We start from the raw sequence: 23,784 nt of genomic DNA, 5'->3' as shown, positions 1-23,784 counted from the left end.
AACAGGGGACATCACACAGTGTAGAGAAAAAGCACGTTTGACCCTTCAAAGAAGTGGTCATAAGTAAGATGCAAATTGGGGTAGTCAGTACGCTGTTCAACAGACATTCCCAGGTCTCTGCCTTCCAAATACTTGGTAGGATTGTATTTCCTGACCATTGTGGTTGGCTGAGGCCATCTGCCTAGTTCTGACAAATTGTGAGTGGACGTGACGTGTGTCAGTTTTGGGCCAGAGCATTTAGTTGCTGGTGTGAGACTTTTCAGAACTCTCTTTCCTGTTGGCTGATGACATGCTATTCAAGATGGCGGCTGCCCCTTCAGCGTGGATCCCTGAATGGCTACGAGGAGCAAAGCCTTCCTGTCCTGTTTTGGACGTGTAGTGTGAGCACTAAATAAACCTTACTGGTTATACGCCACCGAGATTTGGAGGCATAACCTAGCCTATCCTGATTTATATACATATTCTCTTTCAGTATTTCAATTTGATTTTTTAGACATCAACTGAACTCAAACTAGAGGCTTCTCTAAGGAGAAGGTATTCTTTCATGTATACTGATTGATACTAGGGAGAAATAAGGTAATTTTAGAAAAAAGTCACGAAATAACAACTTCCTGTATATTTTTTTTCAGGTAATCTGGAGCTCTCAAAATGTTTGCCAAAGCAACAAGGAATTTTCTTAGAGAAGTTGATGCTGGAGGTAACCTGATCACAGTATCAAATTTGAATGACTCTGATAAATTACAACTTCTAAGTCTGGTGACCAAGAAGAAGAGATTGTGGTGCTGGCAGAGACCCAAATACCAGTTTTTATCTGTCACCCTGGGAGATGTACTCACAGAAGACCAGTTTCTGAGTCCAGGTATGTTTCTTTGGTTATATTGTACAATTAGTTCCAGAACAGGAGATGATTCTTCTTTTAGACACATGTTGTCTTGAGTGACTGTAAGGCGATACCTTATAATCAGTTCTCCTGTTTCTTTGCCTACTGTTTTAAAAACGTATCCTTCCGTAAAATGAGAAAATTCTGCAGGCCTGACATGAAAAGTTATAGCTTAATATTTAAGAAATAATATTGCAGTTTTGGTATAAAAGTACAACATGCTCATTTGTAGATGTTGTGGCCCCTCAGCATGAGTGGGTTGGTTTTACCTCCCCAAATTTGGTTTGGTGTTGAGGTTGGTGATGCCACGTATCCATCAGGAGGGTGTGAAAAGTTTTATTACTCACATAACGAAGCTTTTCTGGGGACAGCATGGCAGGTTCCCACGGCTGGTCCAAAAATAGCTAGAGAGAAGGAGGGGATAAGAGATGGGCTCAGTTTCTCTAATGAGTAGGAGGTGTGGTGAGGGTTCTGCATGTAGGCTGGGGCTTACAACTTTTCAATTTCCTGCCGGTGCCAATGGAGAGACCACCTGGGGTTTCTTACCCTGCTGCCCAGATGTGTAACAGAAAGAAAAGAGGGGGTGGTGGGCTTGAAACATTAAGCATCAAAAATGGGGAGTTTGACCCATTATTACAGAGGAGCATGTATAAAATATAGAAAGGCAAGAAAACAAATCAACAAAAATTCCTCCATCAAGTGTTAATTCCCATTAACGCTTGGATTGTAACTTTTCTTTCTCTGCATCTAATTTTTTAAAAACAAAATTGAAAACATACTATATAATTTTTATATACTCCTCATTTATTTTTTTATTTTTTTGCGGTACACGGGCCTCTCACTGTTCTGGCCTCTCCCGTTGCAGAGCACAGGCTCCGGACGCGCAGGCTCAGCGGCCATGGCTCACGGGCCCAGCTGCTCTGCGGCAGGTGGGATCTTCCCGGCCCAGGGCATGAACCCGTGTCCCCTGCATCGTCAGGCGGACTCCCAACCACTGCGCCACCAGGGAAGCCCTCCTCATTTATTTTTAATTTTTATTTATTTACTTTTTTGCGGTATGCGGGCCTCTCACTGTTGTGGCCTCTCCCATTGCGGAGCACAGGCTCCGGACGCACAGGCTCAGCGGCCATGGCTCACGGGCCTAGCCGCTCCGTGGCATGTGGGATCTTCCCGGACCGGGGCATGAACCCGTGTCCTCTGCATCGGCAGGCGGACTCTCAACCACTGTGCCACCAGGGAAGCCCCTCATTTATTTTTTCTTTCTTTTTTTTTTTTTAAATTAATTAATTTATTTTGGGCTGTGTTGGGTCTTCGTTTCTGTGCGAGGGCTTTCTCTAGTTGTGGCAAAAGGGGGCCACTCTTCATCGCGGTGCGCAGGCCTCTCACTATTGGGGCCTCTCTTCTTGCGGAGCACAGGCTCCAGACGCGCAGGCTCAGTAGTTGTGGCTCACGGGCCCAGTTGCTCCACGGCATGTGGGATCTTCCCAGACCAGGGCTCGAACCTGTGTTCCCTGCATTAGCAGGCAGATTCTCAACCACTGCGCCACCAGGGAAGCCCCTCGTTTATTTTTTATTTATCGTTATATGTTTTCCTTCATGGGTTTAACTATTTCTTAGTACTGTTTTCGACAGTGTGTATGCACCCTAATTTGCTTAACCAGTCCAATTTAGTGCTTCACAAATAAGGCTGCAATGAATATTGTTATCTGAATTTTCGTTGTTGTTTTTCCTTTAAGCAATTGCTTTAGCACAGATGCTTTTTTTGATTAAAATTCTGCTATTTTTTTTAATGTCTTTATTGGAGTATAATTGCTTTACAATGTTGTGTTAGTTTCTGCTGTATAACAAAGTGAATCAGCTATATGTATACATATATCCCCATATCACCTCCCTCTTGCGTCTCCCTCCCACCCTCCCTATCCCACCCCTGTAGGTGGTCACAAAGCACCGAGCTGATCTCCCTGTGCTATGTGGCTGCTTCCCACTAGCTATCTGTTTTACATTTGGTAGTGTATATGTGTCCATGCCACTCTCTAACTTTGTTCCAGCTTACCCTTCCCCCTCCCCGTGTCCTCATGTCTGTATCTTTATTCCTGTCCTGCCTCTAGGTTCATCAGAACCATTTTTTTTAAATTTTAGATTCCATATATATGTGTTAGCATACGGTATGTGTTTTTCTCTTTCTGATTTCACTCTGTATGACAGACTCTGGGTCCGTCTACCTCACTACAAATAACTCCATTTCATTTCTTTTTATGGCTGAGTAATATTTCTCCAGCATTTATTGTTTGTAGATTTTTTTTTTTTTTTAAATTGAGAGTGTTTTATTATTTATTTATTTATAGCTGTGTTGGGTCTTTGTTTCTGTGCGCGGGCTTTTCTCTAGTTGTGGCGAGTGGGGGCTACCCTTCATTGCGGTGTATTACTCTTGGAGATGGATCAAAAAAGATCTTGCTGTGTTTTATGTCAAAGAGTGTTCTTCCTATGTTTTCGTCTAAGAGTTGTATAGTGCCCCATCTTATATTTAGGTCTCTAATCCATTTTGAGTTTATTTTTGTGTATGGTGTTAGGGAGTGTTCTAATTTCATTTTTTTACATGTAGCTGTCCAGTTTTCCCAGCACCCCTTATTGAAGAGACTGTCTTTTCTCCATTGTATATCCTTGCCTCCTTTATCATAGATTAGTTGACCATAGGTGCGTGGGTTTATCTCTGGGCTTTTTATCTTGTTCCATTGATCTATATTTCTGTTTTTGTGCCAGTACCATATTGTCCTGATTACTGTAGCTTTGTAGTATAGTCTGAAGTCAGGGAGTCTGATTCCTCCAGCTCCATGTTTTTCCCTCAAGAGTGCTTTGGCTATTCGGTGTCTTTTTTTTTTTTTTGGTGGTACGTGGGCCTGTCACTATGGTGGCCTCTCCCATTGCGGAGCACAGGCTCCAGATGCGCAGGCTCAGCGGCCATGGCTCACGGGCCCAGCCATTCCGTGGCATGTGGGATCCTCCCGGACTGGGGCATGAACCCGTGTCCCTTGCATCAGCAGGCGGACTCTCAACCACTGTGCCACCAGGGAAGCCCTATTCGGGGTCTTTTGTGTCTCCATACAAATTTTAAGATTTTGTGTTTTAATTCCGTAAAAGATGCCGTTGGTAATTTGATAGGGATTGCATTGAATCTGTAGATTACTTTGGGTAGTATAGTCATTTTCACAATATTGATTTCTTCCAATCCAAGAACATGGTTTATCTCTCCATCTGTTGGTTTCTTTCATCAGTGTTTTGTAGTTTTCTGCATACTGGTCTTTTGTCTCCCTAGGTAGGTTTATTCCTAGGTGTTTTATTCTTTTTGTTGCAATGGTAAATGGGAGTGTTGTCTTAATTTCTCTTTCAGATTTTTCATCATTAGTGTATAGGAATGCAAGAGATTTCTGTGCTAGTTTTGTATCCTGCTACTTTACCAAATTCATTGAGTAGCTCTAGTAGTTTTCTGGTAGCATCTTTAGGATTCTGTATGTACAGTATCATGTCATCTGCAAATAGTGACAGTTTTACTTCTTCTTTTCCTATTTGTATTCCTTTTATTTCTTTTTCTTCTCTGATTGCCTTGGCTAGGACTTCCAAAACTCTGTTGAATTATAGTGGTGAGAGTGGACATCATTGTCTTGTTCCTGATCGTAGAGGAAATGCTTTCAGATTTTCACCATTGAGAATGTTGTTTGCTGTGGGTTTGTCGTACATGGCCTTTATTATGTTGAGGTAGGTTCCCTCTTTTCAACTTTCTGGAGAGTTTGTATCATAAATGGGTGTTGAATTTTGTCAAAAGCTTTTTCTGCATCTATTGAGATGATCATATGGTTTTAATTCAATTTGTTAATATGTATTGCATTGATTGATTTGCATATATTGAAGAATCCTTGCATCCCTGGGATAACTCCCACTTGATCATGGTGTATGATCCTTTTAATGTGTTGTTGGATTCTGTTTGCTAGTATTTTGTTGAGGATTTTTTCATCTATATTCATCAGTGACATTGGTCTGTAATTTTCTTTTTTGGTAGTATCTTTGTCTGGTTTTGGTATCAGGGTGATGGTGGCCTCATAGAATGAGTTTGGGAGTTTTCCTTCCTCTGCATTTTTTTGGAAGTGTTTGAGAAAGTTGGGTGTTAGCTGTTCTCTGAATGTTTGATGGAATTCACCTGTAAAGCCATCTAGTACTGGACTTTTGTTTGTTGGAAGATTTTTAATCACAGTTTCAATTTCTTTTTTTTAAAATCTCATTCTAAATTTAATCAGTAGGAAAAATATGCAATAACAAAGAATTTTTTTCTTTTTTTCCCACAACTCACACACACACACACACACACACTGTATTTTATTTTTACAAGAGATAAACTGACACCAAGCATTGTAAATGGATGACCACAACAAAAGCAACAATGATTGCAATTACCGAACACAAAATGCACTCATACTATGTCATAATATTGACATTCAGTCCAGTAATCCTCCACTGTAACACCTCCTTTACTTTGCAGTGAAAATTGATTTGTGTATTTTTTGCCTCTGAGTCCTTGTGGGATTTTTTTTTTATTCAAAGAGAAAGTCACAAAAATTACAATCATCCTCATCAGTTCACTCAGTCCCATGTAATTAATTTTCTTTTATCTTGATCTTTTGTTAGCCCTTTTATGAATTCATCAGTTTTCCATTAGAGTTCTGAAAATGCTTATTTATTCAGTTTAGCAGTATAGTCAGTTACCAGAAACCTGTTCTTGTCAGAGTCTTTTCCATAAATCCCTTGAAGATGAGACCCTGTTATGGGAACATTTTTGTAAAAGCAACAGAGTACACCCAGAACTGTCTGTAAATGACAGAAGACTTAAAAATGACCACAGTTAAAGATTTGATGAAAATTCATAATCAATTGACAAGGAAATTTAGTTATTTCTGAGATATACATTTTAAAGTACTAACTAGAATTATGATTTATAACATTATACCAGAATATATAAGATTTTTAGAAATTTCATGTAATGTCTGAAACATTTATGTTAACATATTTCCATACAAATAACCCAAAGAAAGTTTAGTATTAGTTTTTTTGTTTTTTTATACTGCAGGTTCTTATTAATCATCAGTTTTATACACATCAGTGTATACATGTCAATCCCAATCGCCCAATTCAGCACACCACCATCCCCACCCCACCGCGGTTTTCCCCCCTTGCTGTCCCATATGTTTGCTCTCTACATCTGTGTCTCAACTTCTGCCCTGCAAACCGGTTCATCTGTACCATTTTTCTAGGTTCCACATACATGCGTTAACATACGATATTTGTTTTCCTCTTTCTGTCTTCACTCTGTATGACAGTCTCTAGATCCATCCACATCTCAACAAATGACTCAGTTTCGTTCCTTTTTATGGCTAATATTCCATTGTATATATGTACCACAACTTCTTTACCCATTCGTCTGTTGACGGGCATTTAGGTTGCTTCCATGACCTGGCTATTGTAAATAGTGCTGCAATGAACATTGGGGTGCATGTGTCTTTTTTTTTTTTTTTGCGGTATGTGGGCCTCTCACTGTTGTGGCCTATCCTGTTGTGGAGCACAGGCTCCAGATGCGTAGGCTCAGCGGCCATGGCTCACAGACGTAGCTACTCCATGGCATGTGGGATCTCCCTGGACCAGGGCACGAACCTGCGTCCCCTGCATCAGCAGGCGGCCTCTCAACCACTGTGCCACCAGGGAAGCCCCGCATGTGTCTTATTGAATTATGGTTTTCTCAGGGTATATGCCCAGTAGTGGGATTGCTGGATCATACAGTAATTCCATTTTTAGTTTTTTAAGGCACTTCTATACTGTTCTCCATAGTGGCTGTATCAATTTACATTCCCACCAACAGTGCAAGAGGGTTCCCTTTTCTCCACACCCTCTCCAGCATTTGTTGTTTGTAGATTTTTTGATGATGCCCATTCTAACTGGTGTGAGGTGATACCTCATTGTAGTTTTGATTTGCATTTCTCTAATAATTAGTGATGTTGAGCAGCTTTTCATGTGCATCTTGGTCATATGTATGTCTTCTTTGTAAAAATGTTTATTTAGGTCTTCTGCCCATTTTTTGATTAGGTGGTTTGTTTTTTTTAATACTGAGCTGCATGAGCTGTTTATATATTTTGGAGATTAATCCTTTGTCCGTTGCTTCATTTGCGAATATTTTCTCCCATTCTAAGGGTTGTCTTTTCATCTTGTTTATGGTTTCCTTTGCTGTGCAAAAGCTTTGAAGTTTCATTAGGTCCCATTTCTTTATTTTTGTTTTTATTTTCATTACTCTAGGAGGTGGATCAAAAAAGATCTTGCTGTGATTTATGACAGTGTCTTACTATGTTTTCCTCTGAGAGTTGTGTAGTGCCCTGTCTTACATTTAGGTCTCTAATCCATTTTGAGTTTATTTTTGTGTATGGTGTTAGGGAGTGGTCTAATTTCATTCTTTTACATGTAGGTGTCCAGTTTTCCCAGCACCACTTATTGAAGAGACTGTCTTTTCTCCATGGTGTATCTTTGCCTCCTTTGTCATAGATTAGTTGGCCAAAGGTGCATGGGTTTATCTCTGGGCTTTCTATCTTGTTGCATTGATCTGTGTTTCTTTTTTTGTGCCAGTACCATATTGTCTTGATTACTATAGCTTTGTAGTATAGTCTGAAGTCAGGGAGTCTGATTCCTCCAGCTCTGTTTTTTTTCCTCAAGACTGCTTTGGCTATTCGGGGTCTTTTGTGTATCCATACACATTTTGACGTGATTTGTTCTAGTTCCGTAAAAACTGCCCTTGGTAATTTGATAGGGATTGCATTGAATCTGTAGATTGTTTTGGGTAGTATAGTGATTTTCATAATATTCTTCCAATCCAGGAACATGGTATATCTCTCCATCTGTTGGTATCATCTTTTATTTCTTTCATCAGTGTCTTATAGTTATCTGCATACAGGTCTTTTGTTTCCCTAGGTGGGTTTATTCGTAGGTATTTTATTCTTTTTGTGACAATGGTATATGAGAGTGTTTCCATAATTTCTCTTTCATATTTTTCATCATTAGTGTATAGGAATGCAATAAATTTCTATGCATTAAATTTGTATCCCGCAACTTTACCAAATTCATTGATTAGCTCTAGTAGTTTTCTGGTGGCATCTTTAGGATCCTCTATGTATAGTATAATGGCATCTGCAAACAGTGACAGTTTTACTTCTTCTTTTCCAATTTGTATTCCTTTTATTTATATTTCTTGTCTGAGCGCCATGGCTAGGACTTCCAAAACTCTGTTTTATAATAGTGGTGAGAGTGGACATCCTTGTCTTGTTCCTCATCTTAGTGGAAATGCTTTCAGTTTTTCACCATTGAGAATGATGTTTTCTCTGGGTTTGTTATATACGGCCTTTATTATGTTGAGGTAGGTTCCCTCTATGCCCACTTTCTGGAGAGTTTTTTTAATCATAAATGGGTGTTGAAATTTGTCAAAAGCTTTGTCTGCATCTATTGAGATGATCATATGGTTTATTTATTTATTTATTTATTTTTTTGTGGTACGCAGGCCTCTCACTGTTGCGGCCTCTCCCGTTGCAGAGCACAGGCTCTGGACGCACAGGCTCAGTGGCCATGGCTCATGTGCCTAGCTGCTCCGTGGCATGTGGGATCTTCCCGGACTGCGGCACGAACCCGTGTCCCCTGCATCAGCAGGCCGACTCTCAACCACTGCGCCACCAGAGAAGCCTGATCATATGGTTTTTATTTTTCAATTTGTCAGTATGGTGTATCACATTGATTGATTTGCATATACTGAAGAATCCTTGCATCCCTGGGATAACTCCCACTTGATCATGGTGTATGATCCTTTTAATGTGTTGTTGGATTCTGTTTGCTAGTATTTTGTTGAGGATTTTTTCATCTATATTCATCAGTGACATTCGTCTGTAGTTTTCTTTTTTGGAAGTATCTTTGTCTGGTTTTGGTATCAGGGTGATGGTGGCCTCATAGAATGAGTTCCTTCCTCTGCAAGTTTTTGGAAGTTTGAGAAGGTTGGGTGTTAGCTGTTCTCTAAATGTTTGATAGAATTCACCTGTGAAGCCATCTAGTCCTGGACTTTCGTTAGTTGGAAGATTTTTAATCACAGTTTCAATGTCATTACTTATGAGTGGTCTGTTCATATTTTCTATTTCTTCCTGGTTCAGTCTTGGAAGGTTATACCTTTCTAAGAATTTGTCCATTTCTTCAGGTTGTCCATTTTATTGGCATACAGTTGCTTGAAGTAGTCTCTTAGGATGCTTTGTATTTCTGCAGTGTCTGTTGTAACTTCTCCTTTTTCATTTCTAATTTTATGGATTTGAGTCCTCTCCCTCTTGTTCTTGATAAGTCTGGCTAATGGTTTATCAATTTTGTTTAACTTCTCAAAGAACCAGCTTTTAGTTTTATTCATCTTTGCTATTGTTTTCTTTGTTTCTATTTCATTTATTTCTGCTGTGATCTTTATGATTTCTTCTGCTAACTTTGGGTTTTGTTTGTTCTTCTTTTTCTAGTTCCTTTAGGTGTAAAGTTAGATTGTTAATTTGAGATATTTGTTTCTTGAGGTAGGCTTGTATAGCTATAAACTTCCCTCTTAGCACTGCTTTTGCTGCATTCCATAGGTTTTGGATTGTCGTGTTTTCATTGTCATTTGCCTCTAGGTATTTTTTGATTTCCTCTTTGATTTCTTCAGTGATCTCTTGGTTATTTAGTAATGTACTGTTTAGCCTCCATGTGTTTGTGTTTTTTACGTTTTTTCCCCTGTGGTTGAATTCTAATCTCATAGCATTGTGGTCAGAAAAGATGCTTGATATGATTTCAGTTTTCTTAAATTTACTTAGGCTTGATTTGTGACCCAAGATATGATCTATCCTGGAGAATGTTCCATGCACACTTGAGAAGAAAGTATAATCTGCTGGTTTTGGATTGAATGTTCCATAAATATCAATTAAATCTATCTGGTCTATTTTGTCATTTAAAGCTTGTGTTTCCTTATTAATTTATTGCTTGATGATCTGTCCATTGTTGTTACGTGAGGTGTTAAATTCCTGCACTATTATTGTGTTACTGTCAATTTCTTCTTTTGTAGCTGTTAGCAGTTGCCTTGTGTATTGAGATGCTCCTATGTTGAGTGCATATATATTTATAATTGTTATATCTTCTTCTTGGATTGATCCCTTGATCATTATGTAGTGTCCTTCCTTGTCTCTTGTAACATTCTTTATGTTAAAGTCTATTTTATCTGTTATGAGCATTGCTACTCCAGCTTTCTTTTGATTTCTGTTTGCGTGGAGTATCTTTTTCCATCCCCTCACTTTCAGTCTGTATGTGTCCATAGGTCTGAAGTGGGTCTCTTGTAGGCAGCATATATGTGGGTCTTGTTTTTGTGTCCATTCAGCAAGCCTGTGTCTTTTGATTGGAGCATTTAATCCATTCACATTTAAGATAATTATCAATATGCATGTTCCTCTTACCATTTTCTTAATTGTTTTGGGTTTGTTATTGTAGGTCTTTTCCTTCTCTTGTGTTTCCTGCCTAGAGAAGTTCCTTTAGCATATGTTGTAAAGCTGGTTTTGTGGTGCTGAATTCTCTTAGCTTTTGCTTGTCTATAAAGGTTTTAATTTCTCCATTGAATGTGAATGAGATCCTTTCTGGGTAATCTTGGCTGTAGGTTTTTCCCTTTCATCACTTTATATATGTCCTGCCACTCCCTTCTGGCTTGCAGGGTTTCTGCTGAAAGATCAGCTATTAACCTTATGGGGATTCCCTTGTATTTTATTTGTTGCTTTTCCCATGCTGCTTTTAATATTTTTTCTTTGAATTTAATTTTTGGTAGGTTGATTAATACATGTCTTGGCCTGTTTCTCCTTTGATTTATCTTCTATGGGACTCTCTGCACTTCCTGAACTTGACTGAGTATTTCCTTTCCCACGTTAGGGAAGTTTTCAAGTATAATCTCTTCAAATATTTTCTCACACCCTTTCTTTTTCTCTTCCTCTTCTGGGACCCCTATAATTAGAATGTTGGTGCATTTCTTGTTGTCCCAGAGGTCTCTGAGACTGTCCTCAGTTCTTTTCATTCTTTATTCTTCTCTGAGGCAGTTATTTCCACTATTTGATCTTCCATTTCACTTATCCGTTCTTCTGCGTCAGTTATTCTCCTATTGACTCCTTCTAGAGTATTTTTAATTTCATTTATTGTGTTGTTCATCACTGTTTGTTTGCTCTTTAGTTCTTCTCGGTCCTTGTTAAACGTTTCTTTTATCTTCTCCATTCTATTTCCAAGATTTTGGATCATCTTTACTAACATTACTCTGAATTCTTTTTCAGGTAGACTGCATAGTTCCTCTTCATTTGTTTTGTCTGGTGGGTTTTTACCTTGCTCCTGTATATGCTGCCTGTTTCTCTGTTTTCTCATTTTGTTTAACTTACTGTGCTTGGGGTCTTCTTTTCACAGGCTGCGGGTTTGTAGTTCCCATTATTTTTGCTGTCTGCCCCCACAGGGTGAGGTTGGTTCAGTGGCTTGTGTAGGCTTCCTGGTGAAGGGGACTAGCGCCTATGTTCTGGTGGGTGGGGCTGGATCTTGTCCTTCTGGTGGGCAGTGCTGCATCCAGTGGTGTGTTTTGGAGTGTCTGTGAACTTAGTATGACTTTAGGCAGCCTCTCTGCTAATGGGTGAGGTTGTGTTCCTGTCTTGCTAGTTGTTTACCATGGAGCATCCAGCACTGGAGCTTGCTGGCTGTTGGGTGGAGCTGGGTCTTAGTGTTGAGATGGAGATCTCTAGGAGACCTCTCGCCGATTGATATTATGTGTGGCCAGGAGGTTTCTGGTGGTCCAGTGTCCTGGACTCGGCCCTCCCACCTTGGAGGCTCAGGCTCAACATCCGGCTGGAGCACCAAGACCCTGTTAGCCACACGGCTCAGAAGAAAAGGAAGAAAGAAAAAAACCAAAAAAACAAAAACTAATAAACAGAATCGTAGGACAAATGGTAAAAGCAAACCTATACAGACAAAATCACACAAAGAAGCATATACATACACACTCACAAAAAGAGGAAAAGGAGAAAAATATATATATATTAAAAAAAAAGGAAGAGAGCAACCAAACCAATGAATATATCCACCAATGATCATAAGCACTAAATACTAAACTAAGATAAACATAAAACCAGAAACAAATCAGATGCAGAGAGCAAACCCCAAGTCTAGGGTTGCTCCCAAAGTCCACTGCCTCAGTTTTGGGAACATTCGTTTCTATTCAGGTATTCTTCAGATGCAGGGTTTATCAAGTTGATTGTGGGGATTTAATCTGCTGCTCCTGAGTCTGCATGGAGAAATTTCCGCTCCTCTGTTCTCACAGCTCCTGGGGTCCAGTGTTGGTTTTGGCTTTGCCTCTGCGTGTAGGTCACCCTCAGGAGTCTGTTACTCACCCTTACAGAAGGGGGTTAAAGCAGCAGCTGATTAGGCCTCTCTTGCTCACTCAGGCTGGGGGAGGGAGGGGTTTGGTAGTCATAATTGGAATGCGAGGTGAGCCTCTGCCGGCAGAGGTCAGCATGGCGTTGCACCAGCCTGAGGCGTGCCGTGTGTTCTCCTGGGGAAGTTGTCCCTGGATCATGGAACCCTGGCATTGGCGGGCTGCACAGGCTCCTGGGGGATGTGGATAGTGACCCGCACTTGCACACAGAATTCTTGGTGGCAGCGGCAGCAGTGTTAGCAGTTTATGCCCGTCTCTGGGGTACAAGCTGATAGTCGTGTCTCGTGCCTGTCTCTGGAGCTCTTTCAGGCGGTGCTCTGCCTTCTATGGGCACACTGGGAAGGGATCCCCTCTCCTCGCGCATCCCGAAACAAAGGTCTCGCCTCTGGCAGGTCCAGACTTTTTCTTGGACTCCCTCCTGGCTAGCTGTGGCACACTAGCCCCCTTCTGGCTGTGTTCACGCAGCCAACCCCAGTCCTCTCCCTGGGATCTGACCTCCGAAGCCTGAGCCTCAGCTCCCAGCCCCCACCTGCCGTGGCGGTTGAGCAGACTAGCCTCTCAGGCTGGTGGGTGCTGGTCAGCACCAGTCCTCTGTGTGGGGATCTCTCCGCCGTGCTCTCTGCACCCCTATTGCTGTGCTGTGCTCTGTGGCTCTGAAAATTACCCCTGCCCACCCCCATCCCTGCCAGTGAAGGGGCTCCCTAGTGTGTGGAAACCTTTCCTCCTTCACAGCTCCCTCCCATTGGTGCAGGTCCCGTCCCTATTCTTTTGTCTCTGTTTTTCCTTTTTTTTTTTTGCCTTACACAGGTACATGGGGAGTTTCTTGCCTTCTGGGAAGTCTGAGGTCTTCTGCCAGTGTTCAGTAGGTGTTCTGTAGGAGTTGTTCTACATGTAGATGTATTTTTGATGTAATTGCGGGGAGGAAGGTGATCTCCATGTCTTACTCCTCTGCCATCTTGAAGGTCTCCCTTTTTTCTTACTGAGATATAGTTGATTTACAATATTAGTTTCAGGTGTACAATATAGTGATGCAAAATTGTTATAGATAATACTCCATTTATAGTTATTAGAAAATATTGGCTGTATTCCCTGTGCTGTGTAATATATTCTTGTAGCTTATTTATTTTATACATAGCAGTTTGTACTTCTTAATCCTCTACCCCCATCTTACCCCTCCCCCACTTCCCTCTCCCCTTTGGTAACCACTAGTTTGTTCTCTATATCTGGGAGTCTGTTTCTTTTTTATTATTTTCACTAGTTTTATTTTTTAGATTGTACATGTTAGTGATAACATACAGTCTTTCTCTGATTTATTTCACTTGGCATAATACCCTCCAAGTCCATCCATGTTGTTGCAAATGGCAAAATTTCATTCTTTTCTATGGCTGTGTAGTATTCCATTTTGTGTGTGTGTGTGTGTGTGTGTGTGTGTGTGTGTGTGTGTGTGTGTGTATACCACATCTTCCGTTGATGGACACCTAGGTTGCTTCCATGTCTTGGCAATTGTAAATAATGCTGCTATGAACATTGGGGTGGCATAGATTCTTAAAGATAGAATTACTGGACCAGAGGTTGGGAACTTTTCGAAGACTTTTGGTACTTATTCCTACACTGCTTTTTGGAACGTGGTGATATATGAAAGCACCATCAGCTCTTAATTATTGGACTAGATGATGTTTGAGTCTTCTTTCAGCCCTAAAGTTCTCTCATTTTGTGATTGCATCTCCCTTAAAGGGAAAAAGTGATAGAGGAGGTAATTTGAGTTGACAAGTAATCTCTAACTTTCTTCCAGCTCAGCATTCTAGCCAATACTTTCTTCAGCCAGGCTCATTATCAGAGCTGTCAAACAATGGGCAAGTGGATTGATATTAATTTTATGTCACGTTTTCCCCCTGGATGTCTGGTAGAACTCTTACTGAGTAGTGTAATAACTAAATATAAGGAAAGGCAAGAGAAAAAAAAATTCACAGAGCAGACCACGGACCCCTGAGTAATCGGAATTTCACCGCTCTGTGCTGTTAGGTGCTTCTTTCGTGGTGTCCTGAGAGCTGTTGTTAGATGGTCAGGCTGGTTGCAGTCCCTGCAGATTAGCAAGTCCCACATGTGCTCATCATCTGAGGCCAGAGCTCATGCCTGGTTCTGTGTCCTGTTGCTGTTAGGGCTGTGATGAGAGGTGCCCAGTGCTTTGTCTTCTGAGCAGATTCAGGATGCCTCACCTTTGTTATTCTTGCCCCTGGCAACCACGCTCGAGTGTTATGTTGCCCACGGGTGCGGAGGTTGGAGGGTGGTAACTTGGTTGTCCTACCGACGGCCTGTTGGCTTCCTCACTTTTCCCTTCCACCTGCAGCAGTGGATAACTCGATGCAGACGTGTGCACAAATGACGTCTGGTTCGGAGGTGTGTCTAGTGTGGCATTTTGCAGTACACAGACAGTCTTGATTGTCCTTACCTGCTATGGGATCCGGTTTTGGGGTCAGAGTTTTCAGGAGTGGTAGTAAGCCCGATTGGGGCCAGAACAGGGATCTAAGGGTAGAATTTCTGTCTGTGTAGTACTTTATACAATCTAGGACTGTCCCGTTTATCAGGAAATGATGTTGCTTTGGCCTAAACCCAGTGGATAGATTGAGCACTTGCTATGTGCCAGGCTCTGTATTACATGCTTTACATACATCAACTTCCAGTAGAACCCATCAGGTAGGTATTATTAATTATCTCCAAATTACATATGACAAACCTGAGGTTCAGGGTGATGGATGTTACCCAAGGTCTCCCGGCTAGGTATATTAGACTAGTGATAAAATCTTGAGCTCTTAACAGCTGCTATATGCTGCTTCCGAAAGCATTTCCCAGAGTGTTTGTGTTCTCAAGATGTGGCTAGGAGAAGGCTGTGACTTGGGGGCATTTTCATAAGCTTCTTATTTTTCATGGAGATGATTCTCTACTTTGTAAATTTCACAGATAATGAATGGTGATTAATTCTCATTAACCTTGGTTGAGGTATAGGTTTTGTTGCCTGGGGTGAAAGAAATACAGGTGTTGGGGGCAGTGGCTGGATGGAAAGAAACGTTTCAGACTCCAGTTGGATTTGAATCCCTTATGAAGTGCCGCCAGGAGCCCAGGAGAGCCTTGGGTCAGGAAAATGGAAAGGGCCAAGTATGAAGTTCCTAAGAGACTCTCAGTGTAACCTTCCTGAATGATGGTGACTGAGACCATTTTTATGGTAGTATTTGGTTCAATTAAAAACGAGAACAGTAGAATCTGGAGACATGTGAAGGCTAGCAGTTCAAGTCTGAGATCATCAGATATTTAGTGTTCAGACAAAAAAGGGCAGATCCTGAAGGCAATCTGATAGCCATTGCCTGGTATGACCAGGTGAGTTGATTGAAGCTGGGACACCAGCTGGGTGGTGGCATCTTTCTCAGTGTCTGGGAAGCCAGGAAGGAAGAATGGAGAGTCTGGAGCTTATGTGTTCCAAGATGGTGTTTGAAGCAGGGAGGAAGGGCATGCCCACTGACTTTATCAGGAACACAGAGATAAGGAATTGCTTGATAAGGAATTGAAAGACTGGGTGGAGGTCAGATATAAACAGGTAAATATGGGGAGAACTGTTTCAAAGGAGATGGTAATGAAGGCCAGGGCAGTGTTCTCCAAGGCCACCAGTGAGAAGGGAGGATGCCCGAGGACAGGTTCAGGCACCTGACCTGCAAGATACTGAATCAGGCAGGCCACTCCCTGGGCAGAGTGCTGGGCTGCTGTCTTCTCTGTGCTTTGGTGTCGTCCTCATCTAGTCCCTTCATCCTGGAAAAGTACATATTTAACATGTCCTATTTCTTTACCTGGATAGTAAACAGATGTTTGCTTTAAAATTATTCATGAAACTCTATAGATACTTTTTGTGCACTTGTCTATATGTGTGTATATTGGAATTGAAAGATGAAAAAACAAAAAAGTGCCCAGTAGAACCCCTGGCCACCAGTGCATGCCACGCTCTTAGCACCCAGGTTCTTTTGCCCATACACACAGTGCGGCCACCAGCTTTCCATTCTGCGTGCAGACCTCATGTTTCCCACGGGTTTCTGCAGGATTGGAAAGCTAGGTGACCTGAGGCACAGAGGTGGCCGTTTTGTCATTAGATTCCTCTGCATGTCCCATTCACTGTAGTGGTCGTGGAGTCGGACTTTGTGAAGTACGAGGGCAAGTTTGAAAACCATGTGAGTGGGACCCTGGAGACGGCAATGGGGAAGGTCAAGCTGAACATTGGTGGCAGAGGCCTCGTGGAGAGTCAGTCCTTGTTTGGAACCCTGAGGAAGCAGGAGGTGGACTTGCAGCAGCTCATTGGAGTTGCCCAGGAGAGGTAATGGGAATTCTGCTTGGCATTTTGGACTTTGACATGTCTCTCATTGAAAGGTCGTTCTGTGGGACGTTGGCTAGAAGGGTGACATTGGGATCTTGGCCAATCAGCAAACATCACCAAATGCCCATGTGCTGAAACTTGATGAGCAGTGCATCCTTTAGTCTGGACGTTGACTGTTCTTAGCCTGAGAGGGGAGACTTGGGAAGCATTTTAAAAGGATGTTGCTTCAGACAAATGTGTACTTTAAAGAAATCATACGATTTATAAAACACCAACAGTGAGAACGCTCTGTCCTACATTTCTGAATATTAATATCAGAAGTAGAAAAATCCTCCTTCTGCCCTGGCTCTTTATGATTTTCTGATTAGGAAAAGGAGAAAGCAGGTGTGGGGGGCTTCAGGGGAAGAGCTGGTTTTTAACTCTGAAGTCTTAAAGAAAACCCCACATTTATTCATTGTTTAGATTTCAGTAAATACATTTTACCCCAGTAAAATGATAATACCTCATTATTTTTACCTTATGTTTATTCAACATTCTGTAAGTAATTTTGCTGAGTGCCTACGATGTACCACATACTGTTCTACATGCTGGGGATGCTGCAGTGAACAGAATGCCAACGTTTCTGCCCTATATTCTAGGGGGCAGAGACACAAAACATGCAACTAAGTGAAGTATATAGTGGGTTGATGGTGCTCTCTGGAATGGAGAAAAATGTAGCAGAGAAGGGGGATAGAACATGCCAGGAACGGGGGCTGTGATTTGAAAAGGTGGCCAGAGAAAGCATCCTGGAGAAGATGGCATCAGGGCAAAGACCTGAAGCTGGGGATGGGAGCGAGCATAGGAGTGTCCTGGGCAAGAAGGCTGTAGGCAGAGGTGGTGTGATTGGGGCTGAGTAAATAGGGCAAGGGCAGGTGAGGTCAGAGTGGGTAAAGGAACAGTAGCAGGTCCCGTAGGACCTTGCAGGCCACTGGAAAGACTAACTCGTCCTCTGAGTGAGGTGGGAAGCCACTGGAAGACTATGAGAAGGGAAGTGACAGGCTCTGACTTATGTTTTAGAAGGATCCTTCTGGCCGCTGGGCTGAGGAGAGACTGGATGGGTGGGAGCTGGGCGTCCAATTGAGAGGTTACTGTAATCCTGACAAGAGATGATATTTCCATTTGTACAGTAACATAGGTGCATTTTCATGTGTAATTTTATCACCCTTTTTCTTTTAAAATGGAAAATGTCAACCCAAATAAATTAAGAGAAAACTCACTTGTGTTAAGTATAGGTAGCTTATCTCCTCTTTTCCAATGTTCTTAGGATTATACGAAATATAAAATAGATTTGCTCATTGAATAAAATAATGTTTAAGAATTAATGAGTAAAAAAGACCATAAAACTCATGTGTCAAGCATTTGGTGGGTGGGTTTTGTACAGATATCGAGCATGCTTGGGCAACTGAAGTCTTCAAAACCCGTTCACCTCTCCGCTAAGCTGATGCTTAATGGAGTTGAAAGACCATGGTGGCTATTTTACTATTGCCTCCTGGCACTTTCTAGAACTCCAGGACTCTACTGAGTTAGGACTCAGGCAGGAATTCCCTTTCTCGGTCAGAGAACTTTAAGCTCTCTCTGGTGACACCAGGTGGAAGGGACAGCCACCTCTTTCTCTGATAGTCATGACCTTAATTATCTTTCCTCTTCCGCTCTTCTTTGCTGGAGAGGCATTTTCCTTCTCTACGACAACACTGGAAAGATATTTGTTGTTTGTCTGAAAATGAAATTTAACTGGAAGTCTTATATTTTTATTTGCTAAGTCTCGCAAATAAGGGGGAAGAGGGACAGGAGAGCTAGCTGTTCGCTCAGTCTTTAGACAGCCCTCTAGAGCGTAATCCTGTCCTGCAGTCTTGTTATTTCTATTTGAAAAACCACAGTTTGGCAATGCTCTATCATCACGTTTCCCGTTATAGGTTTCTCAAACACTCTTCGTGATTCAGGTGTAGAAGTTAGTGCCAATAGGAAGCATATGGGGAGAAGTCAGTGAGTAGAGATGGGAAAAAGTAGTCTCAGAGAAAGATGCTAGGGCCAGCAGTTATAAGGGGGAGAGAGGGAGGGGAAGGAGATAGGCATGTGCTGAGTACCTCCTGTGTGCCAGGCACTTCATAGACGTCATCTCATTTACTCTGCACAGCTGTCTCTTTTTAGGTTTGAGGATTTAACGCTCAGGGAAGGAAGTGACTTGTTCTCAGTCCCGGAGCTCAATTTGGGTGCTGCAGCTGGGATTCATCCCAGGATTTTCTGGCTCCAAAACTCCTGTTATTTCCTCTACATGATTCTTGAAGTGACTGTGAAGCAAAGGAATTGGCTGAGATAAAAATAGTTAAAATTATAGCAGGAGATACAAAGGCAGAGGCATGAATCTGGGTCCCCAGTGAGGGTACCTAGGGGGTGTACAGTGTTCCAGGTGCTGTCCTGAACAAGCACATGTGAATAGCTGGTCTCCCCACCTGGAGGTGCCCACACGAGGGCATGAGATCACTTGGGGAGAGTTTAGACATTCTGTTCTTTCTACAGGTGATTGGGAAAGATGGCCTGGGTAGGGGAAGAGGGGTAGGGGCAACACCAGGAACATGGTAAAGAACAAATTTAAAGTCTAGAAATGGAAGAGGTATCTTATCACAGAGTCACCGCTTCCTTGTTTTGTTGCTAAAAGGTAAAGTTGAGCAACAGAGGAGAGAAGAGGAGGAAGACTTGACCATAGGATGGAGATCATGTAAAGCTAACATTCTTGTTACTTCACGCTGGACTAATAAATTCTAATCTACATGGTCTACCTGTTTTTGGACTCCCACAACATCATCAGATTGATAAGGCTGGCTGTTTGACACGTGTGTAGCCTTGGGGGTGGTGATTAGTAATGCTTAAGTACTGTCTTTCTCAAGGGCTTATCTGCCATCATTTTTATTTCAGGTCATTTAGATAAGTTGTCATCTGTATACAAGTTATTTTAGCCCTTGGAATTCAGAGTATTTGTTTTATTGTCAGTGAGACATGTGCACATCTCAAAAACAAACTTCATCTGTCCTTGAAAAAACAGGTGCGTTCATATACAACAGTTATGTAGCATTGTTGAGCATGAAGGCAATCCATAGGACCACAGGACTTAACTTTCCAGATACCTGGACATGACCCCTTTGAATGAGAGCTCTATGTTTATCTTAAAACATTCTTGATGGAAAACAGGCTAAGACCTTTCCATAATGACTCAGCTTCATGTTTTATTCCTTAGATCCAGTATTATTCTGAGACAAACTCTTTAGTTTTTCCACCTTGTCTTCCATTGTCAGCTGCCATATGTCAATGCTTTATAACCGCCATACCCTCCCCATCTCTGCCACTGATTATTGCTCCTAATCTCCTAGTGTTTGAGGAAGTTTATTCATGGAAAATAACTTCTGCAGACATGGTAGGTCGCTTCTGTCCCTGCCAGGTTTAGGTGGAATAGTTGGACTAGAGGATCTTTGAGGGTTTTCTCTGGGCTAAATGTAGAAGTGAGTGGACTCTGAGTGCACGCATCAGTTCCTTCCCCTTGAGTTCAGGGCCTTGGTTTCAGCTGATTTCCAGAGACGGTGCCATTTTGTGCTTTCCTGACTGTTCAGGGGTTAAGGGAGGGTGTTGTGGTACAGGCAGATCCCACTTTCATTCTTTGGTTCATTGTAAGGCAAATTGTGGTAAAGAAAAGATTCCATTTTTCTATGAATACATGATAATTAGAAGTTTGATTCTTCATTAAGAATTCTAACTTATAAATTATATGAAACTAATATATCATGCAAGCAATGGTATGGCAGTGATGAACCTTCATAATTATTTAAAGTATTTTAAAATTACCCCCAGAAAGTCTTACTATATCTAAATATTTACAAATTGTACAAGTTTTACACACAAGAAAAAATGTTAAATGCTCCTATTGGTTATGGCCCACATTTGACCTCTAAAGTTACCATAGTAGCTCTCCTGAGTGAAGTTTCAGTGTGCCATCAACTCTTTATTTAGGAGTATTTTGAGGGGAGGGATTTGGGGGCCTGTCTCTTCCTTGAAAGAAAAACCATGCAGCAAAGTTGGAACTGGTCTTTTCTACTTGATATCTTTCCCTGTGGCCAGCAGATGTTTTGTCCTTTTTTTAAATGTATTTATTTTATTTATTTATTTTTGGCTGCGTTGGGTGTTAGTTGCTGCACGTGGGCTTTCTCTAGTTGCGGCGAGTGGGGGCTACTCTTTGTTGCGGTGCACGGGCTTCTCATTGTGGTGGCTTCTCTTGTTGCAGAGCACGGACTCTAGGTGCACGGGCTTCAGTAGTCGTGGCCGGTGGGCTCAGTAGTTGCGGCTCGCAGGCTCTAGAGTGCAGGCTCGGTAGTTGTGGCGCACGGGCTTAGTTTCTCCGTGGCATATGGGATCTTCCCAAACCAGGGCTCAAACCCGTGTCCCCTGCATTGGCAGGCGGACTCTTAACCACTGCGCCACCAGGGAAGTCCCCAGCAGATAGTTTGAAATGATTCTGTTTACCTTTGCACTCAATTCAGTGCTGGCACCATCTTTTTTTAATTTTTTTTAATTTGTGATACGTGGGCCTCTCACTGCTGTGGCCTCTCCCGTTGCAGAGCACAGGCTCCGGACGCACAGGCTCAGCGGCCATGGCTCACGGACCCAGCCGCCCTGCGGCACGTGGGATCCTCCTGGACCGGGGCACGAACCCGCATCCCCTGCATTGGCAGGCGGACTCTTAACCACTGCGCCACCAGGGAAGCCCTCTAGTTATTCTTGACAAAAAATTTTTATTTTGTATTGGAGTATAGTGGATTTACAATGTTGTGTTAGTTTCAGGTGTACAACAAAATGATTCGCTTATATATATACATATATCTATTCTTTTTCAAGTTCTTTTCCATTTAGATTATTATAGAATATTGAGTAGAGTTCCCTTTGCTATACATTGGTCCTTGTTGGTTATCTATTTTAAATATAGTGGTATGTATATGTCAATCCCGAACTCCCAGTTTATCCCCGCGCCCTTCCTCTTTGGTAACCATAAGTTTGTTTTCTAAGTCTGTGAGTCTGTTTCTGTTTTGTAAATAAGTTCATTTGTATCATTATTTCTGGCTTCTATATATAAGCAATATCATATACTTGTCTTTCTCTGTCTGACTTACTTAATATGATAATCTCTAGTTGCATCCATGTTGCTGTAAATGGTATTATTTTGTTCTTTTTTATGGCTGAGTAATATTCCATTATGTGTATGTATATGTGTGTGTGTGTATATATATATATATATATACACACACACACACACACACCCCACATCTTCTTTACCCATTCCTCTGTTGATGGGCATTTAGGTTGCTTCCATGTCTTGGCTATCGCCAATAGTGCTGCAATGAACATTGGGGTGCATATATCTTTTCGAATTATGGCTTTCTCTGGATATGTGCCCAGGAATGGATTGCTGGATCATATAGTAGTTCTATTTTTAGTTTTTAAGGAACCTCCATACTGTTCTCCACAGTGGTTTTACCAATTTACCTTCCCACCAATAGTGTAGGAGGGTTCTTTTTTCTCTACACGCCCTCCAGCATTTATTGTTTGTAGTCTTTTTGATGATGGCCATTCAGACTGTTGTGAGGTGGTACCTCTTTGTAGTTTTAATTTGAATTTCTTTAATAATTAGTGACGTTGAGCACCTTTTCATGTGTCTCTTTGCCATCTGTATGTCTTCTTTGGCGAAAGGTCTATTTAGGTCTTCTCCCCATTTTTTTATTGGGTTGTTTGTTTGTTTTTTTGGGTTGTTTGTTTTTTTAATATTGAACTGCATGAACTGTTTGTATATTTTGGAGATTAATCTCTTGTTGGTCGCTTCATTTGCAAATATTTTCTCCCATTCTGTATTTTCATTTTGTTTATAGATTCCTTTGCTGTGCAAAAGCTTTTGAGTTTTATTAGGTCCCATTTGTTTATTTTTGTGTTTATTTCCATTACTGTAGGAGATGGATCAAAAAAGATATTAATGTGATTATGTCAAAGAGTGTTCTGCCTATGTTTCCCTCTAAGAGTTTTATAGCATTCAGCCTTAGATTTAGGTCTTTAATCCATTTTGAGTTTATTTTTTAATTTTATTTATTTTTTTCTGCGGTACGTGGGCCTCTCACTGTTGTGGCCTCTCCCGTTGCGGAGCACAGGCTCCGGACACGCAGGCTCAGTGGCCATGGCTCACGGGCCCAGCCACTCCACGGCATGTGGGATCTTCCTGGACCAGGGCACGAACCCGTGTCCCCGGAATCGGCAGGCAGACTCTCAACCACTGTGCCACCAGGGAAGCCCTTGAGTTTATTTTTGTGTATGGTGTTAAGGAGTGTTCTAATTGCATTCTTTTACATGTAGTTGTCCAGTTTTCTCAACATCACTTATTGCAGAGACTGTCTTTTTCTCCATTGTATGTTCATGCCTCCTTTGTCATAGATTAGTTGACCATAGGTGCATGGGTTTATCTCTGGACTTTCTATCCTGTTCCATTGATCTATATGTCTCTTTCTGTGCTAGTACCATACTGTTTTGATGACTGTATCTTTATTAGTATAGTCTGAAGTCAGGGAGCCTGATTCCTCCAGCTCTGTTTTTCTTTCTCAAGATTCCTTTGGCTATTTGGGGTCTTTTGTGTCTCCATACAAATTTTAAAACTTTCTGTTCTAGTTCTGTGAAAAATGCCATTGGTAATTTAATGGGGCTTGCATTGAATCTGTAGATTGCTTTGGGTGGTATAGTCATTTTGACAGTATTGATTCTTCCAGTCCAAGAACATGGTATATCTTTTCATCTGTGTCATCTTCGATTTCTTTCATCAGTGTCTTATAGTTTTCTGAGTACAGGTCTTTTGCCTCCTTAGGTAAATTTATTCCTAGGTATTTTATTCTTTTTGAAGTGATGGTCAGTGAGATTGTTTCCTTAATTTATTTTCTGATCTTTCGGTATTAGTGATAGAAGAACAACAGA

General features: G+C 41.5%; 1 protein-coding gene across 1 annotated transcript in view; it reads left to right on the top strand.

Annotated features, from left to right (window-relative positions):
* The first annotated feature begins 648 nt into the window (after positions 1-648).
* GSDME (gasdermin E) overlaps positions 649-23,784 on the top strand; it is a 92,347-nt gene continuing 69,211 nt past the window's right edge. Inside the window, 2 exon segments of the mRNA XM_024755036.1 lie at positions 649-859; positions 16,563-16,755. Coding sequence (XP_024610804.1) covers positions 649-859; positions 16,563-16,755 — 404 coding nt within the window.

The sequence above is a fragment of the Neophocaena asiaeorientalis genome, unplaced genomic scaffold (assembly GCF_003031525.2).
Source record: "Neophocaena asiaeorientalis asiaeorientalis breed wild unplaced genomic scaffold, Neophocaena_asiaeorientalis_V1.1 scaffold36, whole genome shotgun sequence".
Classification (NCBI taxonomy): Eukaryota; Metazoa; Chordata; class Mammalia; order Artiodactyla; family Phocoenidae; genus Neophocaena; species Neophocaena asiaeorientalis.
This window is presented reverse-complemented; position numbering and strand designations above follow the sequence as displayed.